General features: G+C 45.8%; 1 protein-coding gene across 7 annotated transcripts in view; it reads right to left on the bottom strand.

Moving 5' to 3' along the window:
- Positions 1-4352: 4352 nt before the first annotated feature.
- Positions 4353-20544, bottom strand: part of LOC119442407 (serine/threonine-protein kinase mig-15-like) — an 83491-nt gene continuing 67299 nt past the window's right edge. For all 7 annotated transcript variants that reach the window (XM_037707271.2, XM_037707272.2, XM_037707274.2 and 4 more), the window contains 2 exons: positions 20087-20226; positions 4353-8469 (listed from right to left, as the gene is read on the bottom strand). In XM_037707271.2, coding sequence (XP_037563199.1) covers positions 8386-8469; positions 20087-20226 — 224 coding nt within the window. In that variant the 3' untranslated portion in view covers positions 4353-8385. The remainder of the gene's footprint in view (positions 8470-20086; positions 20227-20544) is intronic.

Genomic DNA, 20544 nt, shown 5'->3' with positions numbered 1-20544 from the left:
CATGAAGCACCGTGGCATGGAGGAAATTCCTCCATGGTATAATGTGCACTTCAGACCGAACTGAGCCTACTGCTGCTAAATAAAGATCAGTTACCGTTCGAGTTCCTTGGAGGCCGGAAACGAACACAATTTTGCATTTTGTATCGCGCATCGTGTATCAAAGAATACGAAAGTAATACCGGTGTCACACGGTTACTTTCGATCGCGATTGAGCCCGATCCTTCTCGACCGTGATTGGGTCCCTCCCGCAGTTCTCGCAAAGGATCTAACTCCGACCGAGAAATTCGATCACGATCGGGCTCGAGAGTTATACCAGTGTCACACCGCTTTTGATCGCGATCAAGCCCGATCCGGATCGAAATTCTCGACTGTGATTGGCTCCCTCGCGCAGATTGCGCAAAGGAGCCAATCACGACCGAGAAATTCGGGCTTGATCGCGATCAAAATTGCGCCGTGCGACACCCGTATTACCAATGTATTAATAGTTGGTTTAGACTACAACGCTAAGTTTCGCCCTAAGGGCGACGCATTGATAGCGATAGCAAGGCATTAATGTAGGGACTGTCTCAATTTTATGGGCATTATTAATTGCAATAAAAACTAAACACTGCTATACAAGCGCGGTGATCACGTGTCCTAACACACACACACGAAGGAAATTACGTTACCTCTCTAACCGCTCTCACCACTGGTGTAAATGAGGCGCGCTGGCAGCTTGTGTGCCTATCCCTAACCTCGGCTCGCCCTCGCATGCTCCCCCTTTTAACCTTTTTAAACCAGCAGCAGACCACGTGACCAAAACGCATGCGTCGTCGCACCCCAGGGTAGCACGAACGCGCCTCCAGTGTCTGTATATTTGATATCGCAAAATTGTGCTAGTGTTTCAAGACATAGGAACAAAAACCGCGTGTTCCGTCCAAGGTATATGTCGCCCTCCCTTGGCTCGTCTCCCTGCTAGCACAATGTTTATTTGTAACAGTTAGGGCTCTCTGTTCTTCGATTACGAAAATCGCACTTCAAAGGTGTCTTAGCTTAAATCAATTTATTTCTGGAAAAAAGTAAATGCCGCCATTGATAGAATGAATAAATAAGCATCTTCAGGGTAGCAGTGGGTGTTAAGCCCTTAAAAGTAACAATCACATTCACGAAACGGTCAAAGGGGAGAAATTGAAGCAGAGCTGTAGGCTGACGGGGTATGATCACTGTCCCCAGCCATGGTACACCCTTGTCATGGTAACATCACTATACGACTAGGGAAGCAAGCCTTATGTAGCGTGTTCATTCAGAGAATGTGTAAAACAAATACTTCGGCAATTCCTCGCAGATAACTTGAAGGGCCAACTATAGCCATAAGATACTATGTGAAACTTCTAATACGAAGATTTTCACCAGCCCTGTGGCTTCACTATAATAAAGGTATCGCCAATATTGTCCAGAAGCTGCAGCAGGTGTACATACCATCTGCGGACAAAAAACTCGCCTGGCTTGTGCAATGTCATTTTTCTGTATGAAACGGCTTCTTTCCTTCCTCCACACGAATCCGACAACCCAGCTATGTTCTAAATGGCGGCTCAGGCCGTTTAATCCAAACTTCAGCAGTGCTGCCAAATCTGTGAAGCATAAAGGCTGCGCTTCATTGTGTAGAATGCTGAAATTACACAATTAAGGTCTACTTGTCCCTGATGCCTCATGAAAGCATGCAAAAGGTATGCTAAGGGGCGCATGCAGGCTGCTTGCCTCTGGTGCTTGAACGTGTCAATCCCTACAGAAGTGCTATAATACTTGCTACTACCTTTTATATTCTAGAAAGTCGCACAAGTATGCAGAGACATGTGCAAATATGTTATACTCTGCCTTAATACCTACGAATTTTTATTGTTCTACCATTAGAGAGATTCATTAAGCGCTAAAGCAACACATAAAGGTCTACGACAAATGCCAGAGTTCTTCAGAATTTTGACCACCTGGGATTACTTAACATGCACCCAAAACTAGCCACAAGTATGTCTGCATTTCCCTCCATTATGTGGCCTGCAGGGGGGCCTGGAATTGACTTTGCACCATAGTGTTTGCATTATGTTAACTAGTTGCCCCAATTCTATTGAAAACTGCACGTTGCCCAAATGCCGAAACCGTGGAGAGACATGATGGCTAGCAAGCTTTACCACGACTTCAGCATTCCTGAACTATGCATAGCTTTTGCAACAAACGGTGCAACAAGTTTTTGTTTGCTTTGCCCCATTTTGAATAACAGGTCACAAGGGGGAAAACAAATTACGGGGTTTCACCTACCAAAGCCACGATCTGATTATGAGGCACGCCGTAGTGGGGGACCCCGGAATAATTGGACTACCTGGGGTTCTTTAACGTGCACCTAAATTTAAGTACACCGGTGTTTTTGCATACCAATAATTTCGCCCCCATCGAAATGTGGCACAAGAGGGATATGGAGTGAGAACATAGAGGTATTCTTAACAGCGAAGCTTCAAGGGACATGTAGTGAGCCAGCAAGTGGGAGGGGGTGTCGCTGTGTCTCCGATTACAGGGAGGCTGTGAAGACACCAGTAGTGCGTTCTCTCATGTTCACCGACATCGAAATGAATAGCGAGAAGCACTTGGTTTAAGAAAGTAATCTTTTCACACGATTCCGATGGAAAATCTGAAAGTTGTTTGACTAAGATGTACCGAAACTTCAATTCTGAGCAGAAGTTCTGACGAAAAGAAAGCAATAAATTCTTGCAGAGTAATCACTGGCGACAATTCTATTTACGTACATACGCCTTTAAGGCTGAAGTAGCAAAGCAAAAAGTGTAAAAAGAGAAAATGAGAGCGAGAGAGAGAGCAAATGGAAATCGCAGCCATACTATGTTTTTTTTCTTTTACTGCCGTGGCACAGGGCACCATGAATTCGTAGCTGAAGGCTTTGATGGAGGATGCGCATGTTTTCACCTGAGGGGTAATGCCACGAGATAGGAGACAGCAGCACTAGGCTTGCACTGATGAAGACTAGGTAGAGGTTGCTCCTTGCCCTCTTGGCTATTATGCTTATGTAACTTGCCTTATCTTGTATATATCTATAAATATAAATTTTTTATTGTTTGTTATGTGATCAAACTTGTTACTGGATTCAGCACCACAACAATGCCTCTGTGCACTCTGCATTGATAGTGCACAAGATTTTGGCCCGCGAATTCATCAACGTGCTCAAACACCCGTGCTCCTTGCCAGTTTTAACACCCTGTGACAATTTTTTTGTTTTCTTCCCACAATGTGAACTGATGCTGTGGATGCAGCATTAAGAGGTTGCAACAATTTAAAAAGAAACGACATTGCTACTGAAGGGCTTAGGACAAGGAGACTGCCAAGTACGATTCCAGCAATGGAAGAAGAGGCAGAACCAGTGTTCCATTTCACGGGGTTCATCTTGACGTTGACGACATTAACGATTTACCAGACTAGTATTTTTTCAAAAAGTGCACGGCGCAAGCTTTTGGGACAGATGTATAATGGACGAGATTAAGAGAAATGAGGGAATCTGTAGAGTGAGCTAGAATTAGGATGTGCAGATTGCAAAGTGAGTTTTTCCAGGAATGTTTTAGACGCGGTGATGAAGAAAGCAGCGGTTAGAACGAAGTCTGCGAAGTGTTGCCTTTCTGTTCTCTCTATTAAGCATTCATACAGGGCCTTGGTTATAGTGTTCTGGCAAGGACAGAGAAGACCTGGTACATGCGCGCAGGTGCTCGAATTCTGATCTAGTATTTGGTTGACGGGCGCCATCATGTTGGAAAATGGATGTGCAAGTGCCTACCACAGAATTGAAATAAGTATAAAATAAAAGATACAGAAGGATTCTGCACGCAGTTGCCACACTCCAAATATATGGCGTCTTAGGAACCACAAAAGGAGTCTAGACTGCTGACTGCAATAGTTCGATGTGCAGCGTCTGCTCGGACAACTTTTATGAGGCACAAGAGAGCATTATCTCACAAGAATCAGAAATGGTGATCATGTGGTACTTTTCTTTAAAACATTTTTCGAAGGTAAATGTCACCTGTAAACTCATGTCCTTGAGGCATTAACAATTTTTTACAGGCCTAAAAAAATGGGTTCAGTCTAAGTTCACTTAGTCTAAGATGGATGAACTTAGTCTAGGTTCATACAAGGTTTTACAGCACCTGCAACTGCAACATTATGCACTTATCAAGACTAAGCCATTACACAAAGTAATCTGACTGACAAATGCGCTCACATGACACTGCACTGTTCGGCTAAGTCATAAATGTCCGGAGTACAACTTTGCAAGGACATGCTGTGAGCATAATGTAGTCGACTACCCAAACATGAAACCAGAAAAAAATCTGTAAAACTTTATTGACAGAATCACTAAAACATATAAAATCGCAGGTTTATGTTACATAGTCGTTGCTCTTTTTTTTTTCTTCTCCTTCTCAAAGATGCATTAAAAAAGTTCCCCTGGGATAACGTCTTGCAAAAGATTTGCTTATATGACACATCATTCAGTATACATAGCCCTGGTCAAACACTTGTGAAGTAGCTCAATAGATATGGGTCTACCATTGTACACCTTGGTTCGCTCCAGCTTTTCTCTACACAGCACGACCGCAAAGCTGTAATGCATGCAGCCAGGTGGAAACGCCAATTATGCGTCTGATGCTGCTGGCTGGCTGTCTCGGCTGCAATCAGTGAAGCATGAAGTGTCAACGACATCCTATCACTTGTCTGAGAAAGCTTTCAGAAATACAACCACGACTGTATCTTACGTGTAGCGTAAAGGGGGACATCTTTGAGCATGCGCACAATGCAGCCTACAGGCAAAGTGCCGCAAACATTTTCCAAAGCTCTGCGGCCGTGCTGTGGTCAGTCATAAATAAGCTACGGGTTATTAGTTTTCTATTACAGTACCATATATGCTCCAGCAAGCAAATATGCGAAGGGATGCAGTTACTCATAAATCATGTCATATACGCATGTTTATGTACATGGACACACATTTTCTCATTGCGTACAGTTGACTATCAGATGCACCTCTGACATGTGCAGGACGCATGAAAAAAAAAAAAAAAAAACTAATAAAGACACAAAGGGATCAAGTGCCACTTGCAACAAGAGCCCTGTAACAAAACAAAATCAAAAAAGGAGGGAGGAGGGGAAGGCTTTGGCACTATTATTGACATTACAGTGAGCCTGAGGCTAAAGCTGACCAAACTTTGACAATATTCCTTCCTGCTTGCTGTTGAATGAGTTTGTTCGCTATTTTAAATCTATAAGCAAAAGGAGCTTCTGTCAATATATACAAAACATAACCACATGGTCGCATTTAGCACTTTGCAATAAACTAGGACAACAAAACAAAGCCATCATATTGCAAACATGAACAAAAAAAGCTATATGTCGAGGAGGGGGGCAGGGAGAGAAAGTGAGCAGGGACTGGTGTGGAGTGCAGAAGTGGGCATGAATATGTTGGCTAGTTAGAAAACAAGGTCCACAACTTAAAAGCATACACCATCCCCTGCATGAAATGAACAAGTATTTGCTTCAAGTGATAAAGAAAAGAGGCATAAGGAACACTGGAACTGTGGTAACTCAATGTCTGCCTGATAATGAAACAAAAGCTTATTGTATCCAAACGCGATAATGACTGCAGCAAATTACTGCAGAACAAAAACAAAGAAAAAAGAGAAGGGGGAGGCAAGGAGATGAGGCTCCTTTTGCAGGATGTTCTAACTGTGCAGCCTGTGAAGAATTAGAACGAAGTAATGTGACTGCACAAGCCACCATGCCGAATGCTGGCACACAAACACTAGCGGCAGCCAAGCTCCAAGGAAGGATTGGTATTAGGAGATTGTGCTCAGCATCCCAGTTTAAACAGGTCAGCTAGGCTATATATTGAGCAACTACAAGGTCTCATCAGACAAAAGCAATGCATGATTCCACTAGCTGACTGGTCGCGGAGGGCAAGTTTTGCCCCAAACTGGAACTACAGTAGAACGAAGCTTGGGCCTCTATAACTCAATGCTTCCCAGTTTCTTGAAGCTGCTGCCACTGCCATGAACTAAAAGCCAGTGTCAGGCTCTGCTACAAACACACTCACTTCCGAGTCAGCTTGTTGGGCGACACCAGAGTAGCAAGTATGCAAGACCGGATGCAAGAATTTGTGCAAAGGTCAGGCAATGAAAACGGCTGCGCTTGCACGCACAATAAGCAGGAAAAGAGCAAAGTCGGAGGGTGTTAGACTAGCACCTGTACAACAGTGAACAGGGAACTGAGAGGGCTTTTTCTTATGGCCATCCCAAGGGAAAACAAGAAACCCATTCTTTTTCACTCTGCTCAACTGCTTACTGTGCAATTCTGAGCAAATATAAATGCTTCATACATCTATTAGCTTAGATAAACTCGGTAACCAATTACAATGGCTGCTCGAGCGTTAGCTCATGCTAGAGTTCACTACCATGTGGGTGCAATTCAGTTCATACCAATGTAGCAAACTGCCTGGTCTGCTACTTTAACAAAACGTTACAGCGATAACAGGAAGGAACAGACTGCAGAAGCACAGCTGATACTAGGCCTTCGATTCAAAGCCAAAACCAATACTATTTCATGATAGTCACTTTTTTACGAAATAAGCAATGGTGCCCGGTCAGTAACTTAATGCTCATAGGTGCTTCAGCACATCCTGGTTGGCACAGAGCAACCATCCATCATAAATTTTTATTAGCAGCCTTTGTAAGTTGTTTGTCATCTATACGATAAGAGTTATAATTCCTGCAATCAATAATTTCTGCAATGCAACCCATGTTATAAGTATGCACACTCCTGATACAGGCCTGCCAGCGTATTTGTATCAAACACTGTCACAAACATGATGCTAAGAGAACACAAGGTCGTCTTGTTTCTAGAGTGGCACTTCAAGAACAAACATCCAAGGAGTCTAACAAAAATCAGGGGAAAGAAAACCTTTCTCATTCCCTCAGCACAGGACGATAAAAATTAAATAGAGGAATTCTGTACATGATAAATACAGGTCATGACATTGACCAAAAGCCAAGGAGACAACAGCCTTCACATGCCACGACTATATATATATGTATATATTTATATATATGTATATAAGAAAACTTGGGAGCAACCATGCCTTGGACCACACATGACAGAAGCAGTAGAAAGGACAGCAGCATACAAAGTCCAACTGCTCAGATCGACTACAAGCAGTATTGCACAAACAAAAATGTAGATATGTAACTATGTGCACTTTACATTGCCACTCTGCAACAAGGCCACAGTTGCAGTTTCTATTCCTTTTTTTTTTTTTGCAGCCACTAAAGCTACTGCTTAGAGAGCAGTGCACATCCCTCAGGCAAAAGCACTTTCTTTTTTCCACAGTTTTGATGGACCAACAATGTTAATCATGAGCATCAGCAGCAAGGACTTGCAGTAGGAGCTAACAGCACATTATGTCAATACAGTGCAGCTAGTCATACAGCCTGGCACCAACTGGCTGACAAAAAAAAAAAAACATGGCATGGCCCCACATAAAGAAGAGCTTTCTAAGTTGACCAATCATTTAGTTGCCACAAGCGAATGGCCCAGGCAAAAGTAAGCTTGCTGTGGCAAATGCAGCAGTTTTCAACTCTGCAAAACAGAGCGCTGTTTCAGCAATGCTGCAAGTAGAGGTATACACACGTCACATTCGAATCAGCAGAAAGATGAGGCACTGATAAGATGAATACATCTTGGCAAAATGCCACAGCTGTTCACTCGTACTCTTACAATTTGCTACTACTACGCAATCCATTTGCCAGGTGGACTGCAAAAAGAAAAGAATAAAGGGACACTTCATGTGAAATTAATTTACGAAGGTGAAATTATTAAAGCAATTATAAGATGTTTCACATTATAAGGCTATGTGTGGCGAACTTGACGCTTGAAAAATCGAGCATGTTACTCCCTTATGAAAATCCAAAACTGCTAATGTGTTGGGACTAGGCGAGGCTATACAATTGCTCTCAGGGGTGCAGCAATGACGGGTAGCTCCAGCGAAAAGAGACTTCATAAAGTCTACATACAATGCCTTACAACCGACACGTTTGACAGACAGGCTGAAGGCTGCGAAATGGCCTGAATTACCCCTGCCAACTTAAATGTTCGCTCACTTGGGGTTATAGCTTCGGGCAAAAGGCAAAAAAATAAAACTTCAGTAACAGAACTTCACGCTTTTTTTGAGCATTAATACCTATAGTAGAAACATGTAAAAACTGCTGCATTTGCCCAAGCAGGGTGAACGCACACTTCAAAGGTAATTGTAAACTATGCTGTTTGATGCCTGCTGGCGATAAGAGGGGGAGAGGCAGCTTGCTGGTACCATGGTTACCAGTTGGCCATTCCTGGCTTGTTCAGTGTCATGAAGTAGATCTGGCAGGAGGTGCCGCCTTTGGCCGACGAAAAGAACACCTGCATACAAAGCACGGGGGGAGAAAACCATCAACAATGGCCTCCTCAAGTTGTGTCCAATAGAAAAAGTTAAATTCTGGAGGCACATTTATGGAACATTCTATGGCAATAAATTTTCAAAAAGCTCTTATTTATTCAAAGAAGAAAGCAGAAATGCCATTCTGCATTACATTCGAATGAATGAAATGCAGAAGGGCCTGCCTGCCTGCCGCTTTCCAGAGCACTCAAGTAGCTTACCATAACAATGTATTTCTGCTGCAATCAATAACATCCCACAAACTAACAGTGCGGAACATTCGAAACAAGTACATTATTTTCACATTCATGTGTGACAACACTACTACAGTGGAATCTCGTTGATACGATTCTGCATAATACGACTTTCGGATGACACGTTTTATTTTCCGGTTCACGTGATGATCGTATCAACGAGATTCCACTGTATTAAGAAAATTACTGACTTGTTTTACATTACAAAACCGAACTTGGTCTTTCATGTCATCACTAAAACAATAAAAGTGGTACAATGGTTTTATACTAAGGGTGTGCAAATACATAAAAATAAAATAAAATGAGAAAATAAATGCCAGGTGTTTTACATGCCAAAACCACAGTTTGATTATGAGGCATGTTGTAATGGGAGACTATGGATTACTTCTGACCAGCTGAGGTTTTCTGGTGTGCACCTAAATTAACTACACACGCGTTTTTGCATTTCACTCCCACAGAATGGAGTCGCGGTGGCCGGAATCATGAGACTATCGCTTTTTTTTTTGTGCTAGGATATGAATAGTCATACCTCAATATAACAAAGTTGCACTTGCAGCGAAAAGCTTTGTTAAATCAGCAAATTTTGTTAATTCGAGGTTTTAAAGCTTCAGCAGAAAAACAACTTCACAAATTCCTAGAGCATTCCTAGAGCATTCCTGGTGGATAGTGTCTCGTCAGAAATCACTTACAAACAAATCGCAAGAAGGTCGGGTCATAATAGCGTGGTTACGAGCACCAGCGTGTGCAGTGCACTTCATACTGAGAGCAATGCGTTGGATTGGCTTACGGCATCTGACATTTGGGTGGTGTCGTGCGTCGCCATAAATCTTGGATGCTATAGCTGATCGCGCTTAGTGCCCGCAGCTGTCATCAGATGGCGCCCACAAATCAAAAACAAAAAGGTAAGAAGATACACATATTCGTTTTGATGAAAAACAGTCACAATTTCGACAGGAAGATGGAGCATTGATGGCGATGTCAAAGAGACAATTACACAAAATAAGATCTGCAGTTTTATTGGTGTCATGTGCTGTCATAAGTAAGAGGCCGCCTGCGGCGCGAAAAAGAAGAGCTGCACGTGAAGCACGGTGTTCGGAACAGCACGAGCTCTCGAGGCGCGTGAGCCGAGGCGTAATCGAGGGATGAACGGCGCTGTCCGTTGATTATCGACGTGGCTCCGGGCCAGGAAGGTCGCATCGCCAGCTGCGCTCTGGCGACGGGAGACTTGGGGGACTGGCTGAGTCCGTGACGTTGGCCGTCCAAGGTGTGGCCGTCGACCTTGGCAAGTTCGAGTGAGGCTCCTGGACTGGCTGCAGCCTCTCACGGCAGGACCAGGCACCCCAGAGAGGATCCCTCTTCCGCGGCAGACCGGCACGTTCGATTCTCCTTGGGATGCCACGTCGGCACTCAAGAAGAAGTTGCGACGCATCCCGATGCTAGGCCTATCCAGGTGGCTCCAGTCAACGCCGTGCCACTTCACCGACGAAGTTTGAGACGCCGGCATCTAAGACAGGCACACCGACGGGCCGACGGCAAGGCAGAGACGACTACAGAATCAAAGAGAGCGCTGAACTCTGAGAAAGTGAGCCGACGAGCTTCGGACTCGGACAAACGTGCAACGACGAGCGCAGCAAGGTGACTTATTCGTAGTGTCTCAGCGACAGTACAGGGTTGCCTGACTTTGGGGGATCAGCCGCCACAGACAAGTGTAGGCGTGAATTAGAACTTGTTTAATGTATTAAGCCTTAAGTCGTACATGTGTTTGTATTTTTTCGCTATGTTTTAGTGTGCTTGATTTTTAGTTTGAGGTTTTTGGTTTTGAGTATGCGTGCTATTAAAAATCTGTTTGCTGTGTTGCCATGCGCCTGCCTTCTCCATCTCGTTTAACACCCGCATGCCTCCGAGATCGGTGAAAAAAACATCACATGTGCACTCAGGCCAACATGAACAGATCTCACTTGGTGACTATGAATTCGCTGTCACATAACGCTTCGCACCGTTTCTCAGAACCTTGAGATTACTCGACCACCAACTCAAGACGTGCGAGAGGCACCAACCATCTTGGCTCGCTATTTCCACTTGCCGGAGATTACCTTTATAAGGAACGGTGCAAAAGATGAGTGAAAGATGAAGTATCCCCGAAAGTGACGATCTGAGAATACGACACACCTTTTCTGGCCACTTTTGGAATAAGTCGCTCATTGTCTGCCAAATCCGATATTTCGGACTCTTAGGCAGTCCTCGTTGAGTCCACATTATCAGTCGGCGACTGTAAACACTTTTGAGACTGAGCCATGCTTAGTGTGTTTTATTATTCAATAGCACTTTCACATGAATAATAAGTTTCCCAGGTAAAGTCGACTTCTGTTAATTCGACCCTGACAGGACCGACAAAACTGATTGATTTATCCTGCGCGACGAATTGAACAAGATGCATAAAAGATTGCAAAGCACACCGCAGATTGATTTGAGAGCATTCGACAGAGTCTAACATGCCCTCAAATTAAATGCACACCCACTCTTTATGTGTCCAAAGTAGAAAACGAATGTAGAAATTTCATTAAAGCACCTAAACAAAGTACAGTGGAAGCTCGATTATACGTCCCCCGGTCATGCGACGAACCGCATTTTACGACGAACTGGTTTGGTCCTGGCAAAATCCCCAAAGAAATAATGCAATCAAAAACCTCGATTATACAACGCAATTTTACGCCTAACCCGCCTTGCACGACGCATCTCAAGTACCATAAAAAAAAAAAAAAAAAACTAGGAAGCGCAGGCTTAAAAAAATTGTACCCTTATTCAAGGAATCGGAATTCAGGGACTAGTTACCTTCACTCATCATTGTCGTCTGAAGCGGAGACTGAGCTTTCCTTGGGCGGTCTCCTCAGGCTATCACTTTCGTAAATAGTTTCACTTTCGCGAAATTTCACATGACTGGGTACCGAAAGCGTGCCCGACAAGTGTTTCTGGTGCTGCCCTAAGCTTGCTCGCTATCAGTGCCAAGAGAGCTGTTGGCCGCCGTATACTTTGAGGGGTTCAGTGCCGGGACAAGCAGAGTCTAGCGAAAGCGAAACTATCTCCAAGAGTGGTCGCGCGAGAATCAAGTCACCCTTCGTGCCATTGAGCTTGTTTGAGATTCAAGGGGGGATGTGGCTTTGAAAATCAACTTCCCGATTTCTTCATGGATTTTGATGAAAATTGGCACAATTGTTTAGAATGTCTCCCTGATACTTCCATAAAAGTTTCAGAGTGATACCTTGAGAACATTTTATTGAGCAGAATTTTTGTCTCATGAACTTTCTGGAGGGCCTGGGGAGCTTAAAAAACTTGATGGAAGGCTCGTTGAGTATTGACTGCATAGCTCAATGCGTGCTGAAGGTCGTGACAGTTTTACTTTTTTTTTTTTGTCGCAACACAAATTTTTTAGATAGTCATTTTTCAAGTTACTTTCGCACCAAGCACACTTTCGGGGTGAACAAATAGCCACACCGTAAATTTATAAAAAGTCAAGATAAAAATCTGAGACTGTCTCGACCTGCACTGTAGTCCAAGGAATGTGACGAAAAAAAAAAAAAAAAAAACAATCAAAATAGGCTAAACGGTAACGAAGAAATCAGCTCCAGAAACTGAGCAGCAAGGCGAAAAAACAGTTTTGAGAAAACGGCTCTCAAAGTTTCACCTTCTCTTCAGTTCTCTAAAACACACCAAATTTGTAATCTTTGATGTGTTTTCTGATGTGGGGCTTCTTGAACATGTGGCCTCTGGTCTGCTGTGCCTTCGTTCTGCGTTTTTCATGTTTGTATGGCATTCTTTACTGCTGCTCTACAAAGAGCATGGTGCCTGGGTTTCAAACCAAATGAGGTGCAGAACTATATGGGCATAAATATACAGTAGTTCTAGCGTTGTACCTGTAGACTGCCTCATTGATAGCAGTCTCTAGTGCAGTCAGTGAGGCATTGTTTTCTTTTGGTAGAATCGACCATGTTACTGAATGACGGCTCTCAGCAGCCTTCTGAATCATCTTTCATTGACATGGAGGTTAAGAGAGTCGCTATGGAGGTTAGGAGAGTCACTGATAGATAGGCAGCAATGCAGCAGCTAGGTGCTTTCCAGCCTGTACTTTTGTATAATGTCTCACTTCTGCAGCCAGGTGTCTGTGCCAGCCCAAGTGGTCTAGTGAGCAGAGCTCATGATGAGGTTCTCTCATCATGATGTGGTATGATAGGTATTGTTGCGAGATATATAGTATACGTATATAGTATATATAGTATACGAGAGATAGATAGCAGTCTCTAGTGCAGTCAGTGAGGCATTGTTTTCTTTTGGTAGAATCGACCATGTTACTGAATGACGGCTCTCAGCAGCCTTCTGAATCATCTTTCATTGACATGGAGGTTAAGAGAGTCGCTATGGAGGTTAGGAGAGTCACTGATAGATAGGCAGCAATGCAGCAGCCAGGTGTCTGTGCCAGCCCAAGTGGTCTAGTGAGCAGAGCTCATGATGAGGTTCTCTCATCATGATGTGGTATGATAGGTATTGTTACGAGATATCGTGGCATTACGTTAATAGAGTCGGGAAACGATGTGCTAAGTCACGGGTATGAGGTGCCGATGTGCGAAATGCCTGGTCACGGGTCCGAGGAATAGACACTTGACGAGCTTAGTTGCGCAGTCCGAGATGCCGACGCGCGAGATGCCTGGTCGCGGGTCCAAAGAATAGACGCTCGGTGAGCTCAATCGCGCAGTCCAAGGGACCGACACGCGACATGCCTAGCCGCGGGTCCGAGGAATAAACGCTCAAGGTGTCGACACTTGAGGTGCCGACGCGCGAAGTGCCTAGCCGCGGGTCTGAGGAGTCGGCACTGGATGAGCGATGTGCCGACGTGCGAAATGCCTAGCCACGGGCTTGAGGAGTTGACGCTCGATTATACCCCTGTCACACTGGCAAATTTAGTGTCCCTTTGAGCAAGTGCACTTTGGCTCACAAAGTGTCACTTTGGCGGCGCGCTGCTACATGAGAAAGAGAAGTGCACTTTGAAAATGATGGTGATGGCGATGAGTGAGTCAGTAGCACAGCATATATTTGTTATTTTAGGCAATACTTGCTAAGTAATAACGTATTATATATATGAACAGAATTTAGAATAAAATTTAGGTGCATATGAAGTGAATCATTGCAATCACATTAGCGCCATCAATCATCACGAGCCAAGACAAGACGGCGTCGTATCCGAGGCGAGCGCATTCAAAATGGTGGATTTCGTTCCAGATGACACGGATAGTGACGGGTGTTTGGAGCGTCTTTTGGCAGCTCTTAATTGACCCCGAAGGAGGCGCTCGCGGCTAATGTTGCTCGGCAGCGGACGCGGCCATTGCACGGCATGTGCTCTGGCATGCCCTCGGCGGCCGTGGCCGTCAACAGCCTGAGAGCGAGAATAGTGAACTAGTAATGTTTGTTGTAATGTACGTTTTAATGCGCATTAGTATTCATAATAATGAAAACAATAGTTGAAAAAGACTACCGACTTGGCTTTTGATATTAGTTTATTTATTTCTGAGCCCTTGTTGCCGAGACTACGCACTTCGGCGGAGCGAAGTGAGTTTGGCGAACGCACTCGCCAGCGAGTGCGCTTTGCAGCAAGTGTCACTACGCGTGCCCGTGTGACAGCGTGCGAATGACACTTGGGGCGAAGTGCACTCGCTCAAAGTGCACTTAGGTTGTCCTGTGTGACAGGGGTATTAGCTTAGTCGCGCATTCCGAGGTGCCGACGCGCGAAATGCCTAGCCGCGGGTACGAGGAGTCGACACTCGCTGAGCGATGTGCCGACGCGCGAAATGCGTAGCCGCGGGCTTGAGGAGTCGACGCTCGATGTGCTTAGTCGTGCAGTCGGAGGCGCCGATGCACGAAATGCTTAGGCAAGGATCCAAGAAGCCCGCACGCGATGTGCTTGATCGCCGAGTTGGAGACGCCTACGCGTGAAAGGCTTAGCCACGTGTCCGAGGATTCCGTGCCCGAAGCTTGGTCGTGAAGTCCGCGTCGCCGATGCTCGGAATGCTTAGCCGCGGGTCTGAGACGTCTACAAAAAGCGGGATCGGCCACGCTACTGCTAAGTCCGCGTAGCGCCCGTTCTAATACTCGTCGAGATCACGGAAACTGCCCAGAGCTCGCGAGGAGACCACAACAAGCGGACGACGCCATCACGAAGCGAGCACCGGACCAATGGTGAACTGCGCTGGAGTCATGTAGCGGGCGCGGCTAATCGGTGGCTCCGGCACGACCTTCAATCATTTGCTTTTTGTGTGCTTGTTTCTGTATGAAGGAGATAGCTGAAGCGGCAAATTTGAAGACAGAAAAATGCACTTTCCAACGAGTCCAAGATGGCGGCACTCGGCTGCACCGTTCCGGAGGTATCTTGGCTTGAAAAAGGCAGTTCTTTCGCAATTTCCGCGGAATTTTTCGGCACCTTGGCTGATACAACAATTTTTTTCGAGCATTTCTACTTGGTTTTCAGTGATATTTCGGAATCAGATAGAATAAGAGTTACAGAAACTGAAATTGTGATTTTCTAAAAATCGATTTTTTAGCCATTTTTTTAGCACTAAGTACTTCTTAAAAGACCTCACAACCATTTCATTTGGGGTTAAAACGAGGGCACTTCAAGTTCCACAGAACTTTCCGACTGGCCTGGCATTTAAAAGGGCCTACCGCTTTCATCCGTACATCGTCAACGTCGAGACACCGAGCAACGGTGGACTTCCATAACTCCTCGGCCATCAAAATTGCTCGTCTCTAGGAACGGCAGTCATACTGAATGCGGTGCGTCGTCATAACGTCGCGAATGAACGGAGTCGAACAGCAAAAGGCCATAGGGTATTGCAGCTTCGTAACCAGTCACAAGAACAGCGAAAACAGCATCGATTCCAACCAAAAACAAGTTCTGACTTCGGTCGACTTGTCTATGGATTGGATCGAGACGTAAGGTTACATGTTCCCAATGTAACGCTAAAAATTGCGGGATTTAGTATATTTGTTTTAAAATGGTCAATTTCACTGTTATTCGAATGTAATGCAAGGGTCCAGTTCAAGCAACGAAACTCGTGACAAAAACCGCGCAGTTACAATCGAATGAGTAATTTTTTTTTATAACTTAATCTACCTTCCTTGGAGCAGTGCAAGTTCGTGCCGTGGGCTTATTCAGGCGGTATATGTATCCATTTTTCTGAGCGTCACTGCCTAGATTTTAGTTTTTCGATTATATGACAGTTTGCTAGGTCCCCTCAAAGTCGTTTAATCGGGGTTCCACTATAGGTATTTGATGTGCACCAGATTTTTTGGAAATAGCTACAGTTAAACCTGGATATAACGAAATAGACAAATTCCCGAAAAACTTCGTTATAAAGAGGATTTCATTATATGCAGGTTCGGCACGAAAATTTAAAAAAAGAAACGCTTACCATATTTACACGATTCTAATGCGCCCTCAATTGTAACGCGCACACGTTTTCCGTTTTCGTCGAAGCACTCATCCTTGGAATGTCACACCAGGTAGCGGATGCGTGGACGCATGTCGTTTCTCACGCGAGGCATCGGAAACGAAGAGTGAGCGTCACGATGGCATAGTAGCGTTGTACAGTAGAACCCCGCTGTTACGTTCCCGGGTGCTGCGTTTTCCCGGCTGTTACGTCGTTTTCGGCCGGTCCCGGCACAGCTCCCATAGAACCCAATGCATTGGTAACCCCGCTGTTACGTCGCAACTGTGGGACCGTTCCCGCATCATACGTTGCGAACTGCCACACCGCGCCGGCCCGAGCGGCCATTTTGACTTTTCATGTCGCTTGGCTTGGTTGCTTGACGATGGCATTGGCCGCCCGAAGTGCTGGGGGCGACATTTATTACGTATTTTCGGTTTCCGCCAGCAAAAGTATGGCCGTTGATATCCGCTTTTGCTATCTAAAGATGATGTCTATGACGCGTTGCGGCACTAAAATTGGTTTTGGCTCATAGATGTTCCGTATAAAGTCCAAGTGCGATAACACCGTCGTCGGCTCCCCTCGCACGCTTTCACTCGCACATACAGCATACGTCGCTGCGCGCCGTATGCTGTATGTGCGAGTAAAAGCTTGCGAGGGAAGCCGCGCGGCCATATGCTGAATGTGCGAGTGAAAGCGTGAGAGGGGAGCCGACGACCGCGTCTCGCGCGCGAAAGAAAAGCAGGGAAGAAGCGCGCCTCCTTCCGTTGCGCTCGAGGCACCAGCGAGGGAGCAGGGGGGGGGGGATAGCGGGCAGCGTTGTGCTCTGGCATCATACTGCGCGGCGGCGCACGGTCCCGCGGGCCGTATCTTGAAAGCGATCTGCGTGGGGGCAGATTCTACGCAGTGTAGGTGCGTCGGCGGCTCGTGGCTTTGTGCGTGCTGCGTGTTCTCGGCGCTCAGTTTGGGTTGAAGCGATAGACAACAGCACGAAGGTCACTTCGCTCGCTTCTGCAGCGGCGCTTAACTGCGCGTGTCTGCGCTCATCGAGTGTGATGTGTTCATGTTTGCCTGTGGGCGCTGACACAGTGTTTGTTAATTAGTTAATAACCGAATGTTTACAAGTTTATACAGACGATAAAACTACTATTCTTACTGTGTATAGCTCATCGCAATCGATACTTCGGCTGTCAGGCGAAACTACTTTTTGCCGCACGTAAGAATTAAAATAATATTGTGTGCAGTTCAACACTACTCCCATTTCTCAATTTTTCCTGTTTCCTGGCTCTTGCGTTTCCCGGCTCTTACGTTTTTTTTTTACGGTCCCGTGAAAAACGTTACAGCGGGGTTCTACTGTATAGTGTTACAGTAGAACCCCGCTGTTACGTTCCCGGGGGTTGCGTTTTCCCGGCTGTTACGTTGTTTTCGGCCGGTCCCAGCACAGCTCCCATAGAACCCAATGCATTCGTAACCCCGCTGTTGCGTCGCAACTGTGGGACCGTTCCCACATCATACGTTGCGAACTGCCACCCCGCGCCGGCCCGAGCGGCCATTTTGACTTTTCATGTCGCTTGGCTTGGTGGCTTGACGATGGCATTGCCCGCCTAAAGTGCCGGGAGCAACAACTATGACGTATTTTCGGTTTCCGCCAGCAAAAGTATCGCCCTTGAGATCTGTATTTGCTATATAAAGATGGTGTCTATGATGCGTTGTGGAACCTAAAATTGGTTTTGGCTCATAGATATTCCGTATAAAGTCCAAGGGCGATAACGCAGTCGCCGTGCGCCTTATGCTGTATGCGAGAGTGAAAACGTATGAGGGGAGCCAACGACCGCGTCTAAATCTTGCGCGCGCAAGAAAAGCAGGGAGCGAGGAGGAGGGATAGCGGGGTGGCGTTGTACTGTACTCTGGCATCAACTGCGTACTGTGCAGCGGCGCACGGTCGCGCGGGCCGTATCTTGTAAGCAATCTGCGTTGGGGCAGAGTGTAGCAGTGCAGGTGCGTCGGCGGCTCGTAGCTTTGTGCGTGCTGTGCGTTCTTGACGCCCAGTTTGCGTTGAAGCGATAGACAACAGCACAAAGGTCACTTCGCTCGATTCTCCAGCGGCGCTTCCACACGCCGCCAGCGTTTGACAGTGCGTGTCCGCGCTCATCGAGTGTGATGCGTCACAGCGTGTACCAGCACATCGACAACATCAAATGGAAAAGGAGAGAGTGCCGGCTTGGCGGGCTACGCCAGCTGCAGCAAGCGGCAGGATCAGGTTTGAATGAAGAGAGGGGGAAAGGTCACGCCCGCGGCAGCATGATCGCCGGGTCGAGGGATGCAGGTCCGCCTCACGCGCGCATATGTGTGCTCGCTTCTCATTTGGTCGCGCCGGAGAAGGTGCTTTCGGTTGCTGCTGGCGCAAAAATGACAAAATTTGGGGCAAAATTTCTAGGTTGTCGGAGGGGAAAATTCGTTATATCGCGGGGGTCTCCCACTGCCACTAAGTTACATAGAGGTCTCAAATACATGTGCTTCTATGGAGTAATGGCGGGGAATAGAAAAACTTCGTTATATCCAAGAATTCGTTATATGGAGGTTCGTTAAAAGCAGGTTTAACTGTATATGCATTGCACAATGGCGGCTGGTTTCCTAAAGTCAGGTTTGCCCGCAGTACATTTGGGTTATGCGGTAAAGCATACATGTTTTGTTTGTAGTACATGACTGCACCGTGCAGGCAATTTTCAGCCCAATTTTCATGGGGAGGGGGAAGGCGTGCATTAGAATTCTGTAACTACCGTAATCAGTCATGGTGAGGTATGGTTATTGCTTGAAGGTCTTCCTAGGGATGGCCAAAAATAGTTGTTTTCAGTGGGTAATGACGTGTGTTCAACATATTCACTACTGTCCCTTAAGCCCTGCTGAGACATACACTGCCACTAAAGGCATTGCACCTGACTCTAGGGGTCAGGTGCATGCGTGCTGACTGGCTAAGTTTGAGTTATCTGCCGAAGGCCAATTTTTTGATCGAAATAAACAACGTTTGGGTCCATAGAAATGCATGACCACCCCTCTCCTCCTAGCGCATGTTTGATCACGTTACTATGCTTCTGGCGTCATTGCTGATGTGGGAAAAATAAGACTGTCAATGGGAGCCCAGTGACTTGACGGTTTTAGTTTTGCACAGTGTACCGCACAATTGATTGGGTGCTATATTTAAAGAGGCTCTCTTGAGTTTGAACTCCGCTTTATTCGAATAAATTTCCGGTCCCCTTGGAGTTTGAATTAACGATAATCTACTGTACAATGCCCTTCCGACCAGAAAAAAAAAAAGGCTGAGGTTGAACTCTTGTAAGCCTAGTTATCACGAGCGAAAGGTCTGTTTGGCTTGGTTTTGCGAAGACTATGCACAGTGTTTCATGAATGGACGCTTCCGTGCTTGGTAAGCTTCTCTATGATGTGCCAATCTAGCCTCCCTTTGGTTTTGTGTTTCAGCAGCCAACTTTGCCTTTGCTTGAAATTTCGCAGCCTGCAGTCTAGCTATATGTACTGGATGATCGGATTCAGCCTGTCGCTTGTGCTGAAGCGCATGCAGAGACAGCACAGCCGGTGCGCCATCCATTGCGAGACTGAGCGACCAAGCACCGGCGAAGCAGCCGTTAAACCCTCGCCGAGTTAAACCACAGCGAATCACGTGGCGTGACATCACACCTGCCACACTTGCGCTCCGGCGGCTCAAGGTCATTGCGACGCGATGAATGACCTTGCGAGACATGGTGTACTAGTGCTTTCACTCTAAAATCTGGCGATAGCACCAGCCTGCTTAGAATGATTACTAAAATCAGTTCATGAACAGCACTGTAGCAACCAAGAGCACACAAAACTGGCCATACCTTGTCATTGCGTTCACAGAGAAACTTGAGCTTTTGTGACTTCTTGTGCATGAACACACCATCCAGGTGGCCAGACTCCACGCTACGAATTTCAATGGCCTTGTTGCCCCAGCCCATGATCTGGCCCGTCCCGACGTATGCTGCAGTGTAACATATGAAATGCATTCAGTCTTTGAGAAATGATAGTGTGGCCTTAACACAGTATAACTACAATATCACAAGGGCAAATAATAAGCTAACATACTTTAAATGTACAAACCTTTTTTAACCTGCAGCTTTTGTTAACTATTTCCCTACCATGGGGAAAATAGGCGTTTTTGTATGTTAGGGCAGACGGTTTTTTTTTTTCTTGAAGAACTACTGCACTCAATATTTAATGTAATGCATAAACAGAAAGCAAAATGAATACACTTATCACACATAAAAGTTTTATTTAGGAGATGTATGTCATAAAGACC

The sequence above is a fragment of the Dermacentor silvarum genome, chromosome 2, assembly GCF_013339745.2.
Source record: "Dermacentor silvarum isolate Dsil-2018 chromosome 2, BIME_Dsil_1.4, whole genome shotgun sequence".
Lineage (NCBI taxonomy): Eukaryota > Metazoa > Arthropoda > Arachnida > Ixodida > Ixodidae > Dermacentor > Dermacentor silvarum.
Note: the sequence above shows the minus strand (reverse complement) of the source record. Positions and strands in the feature narration are given on the sequence as shown.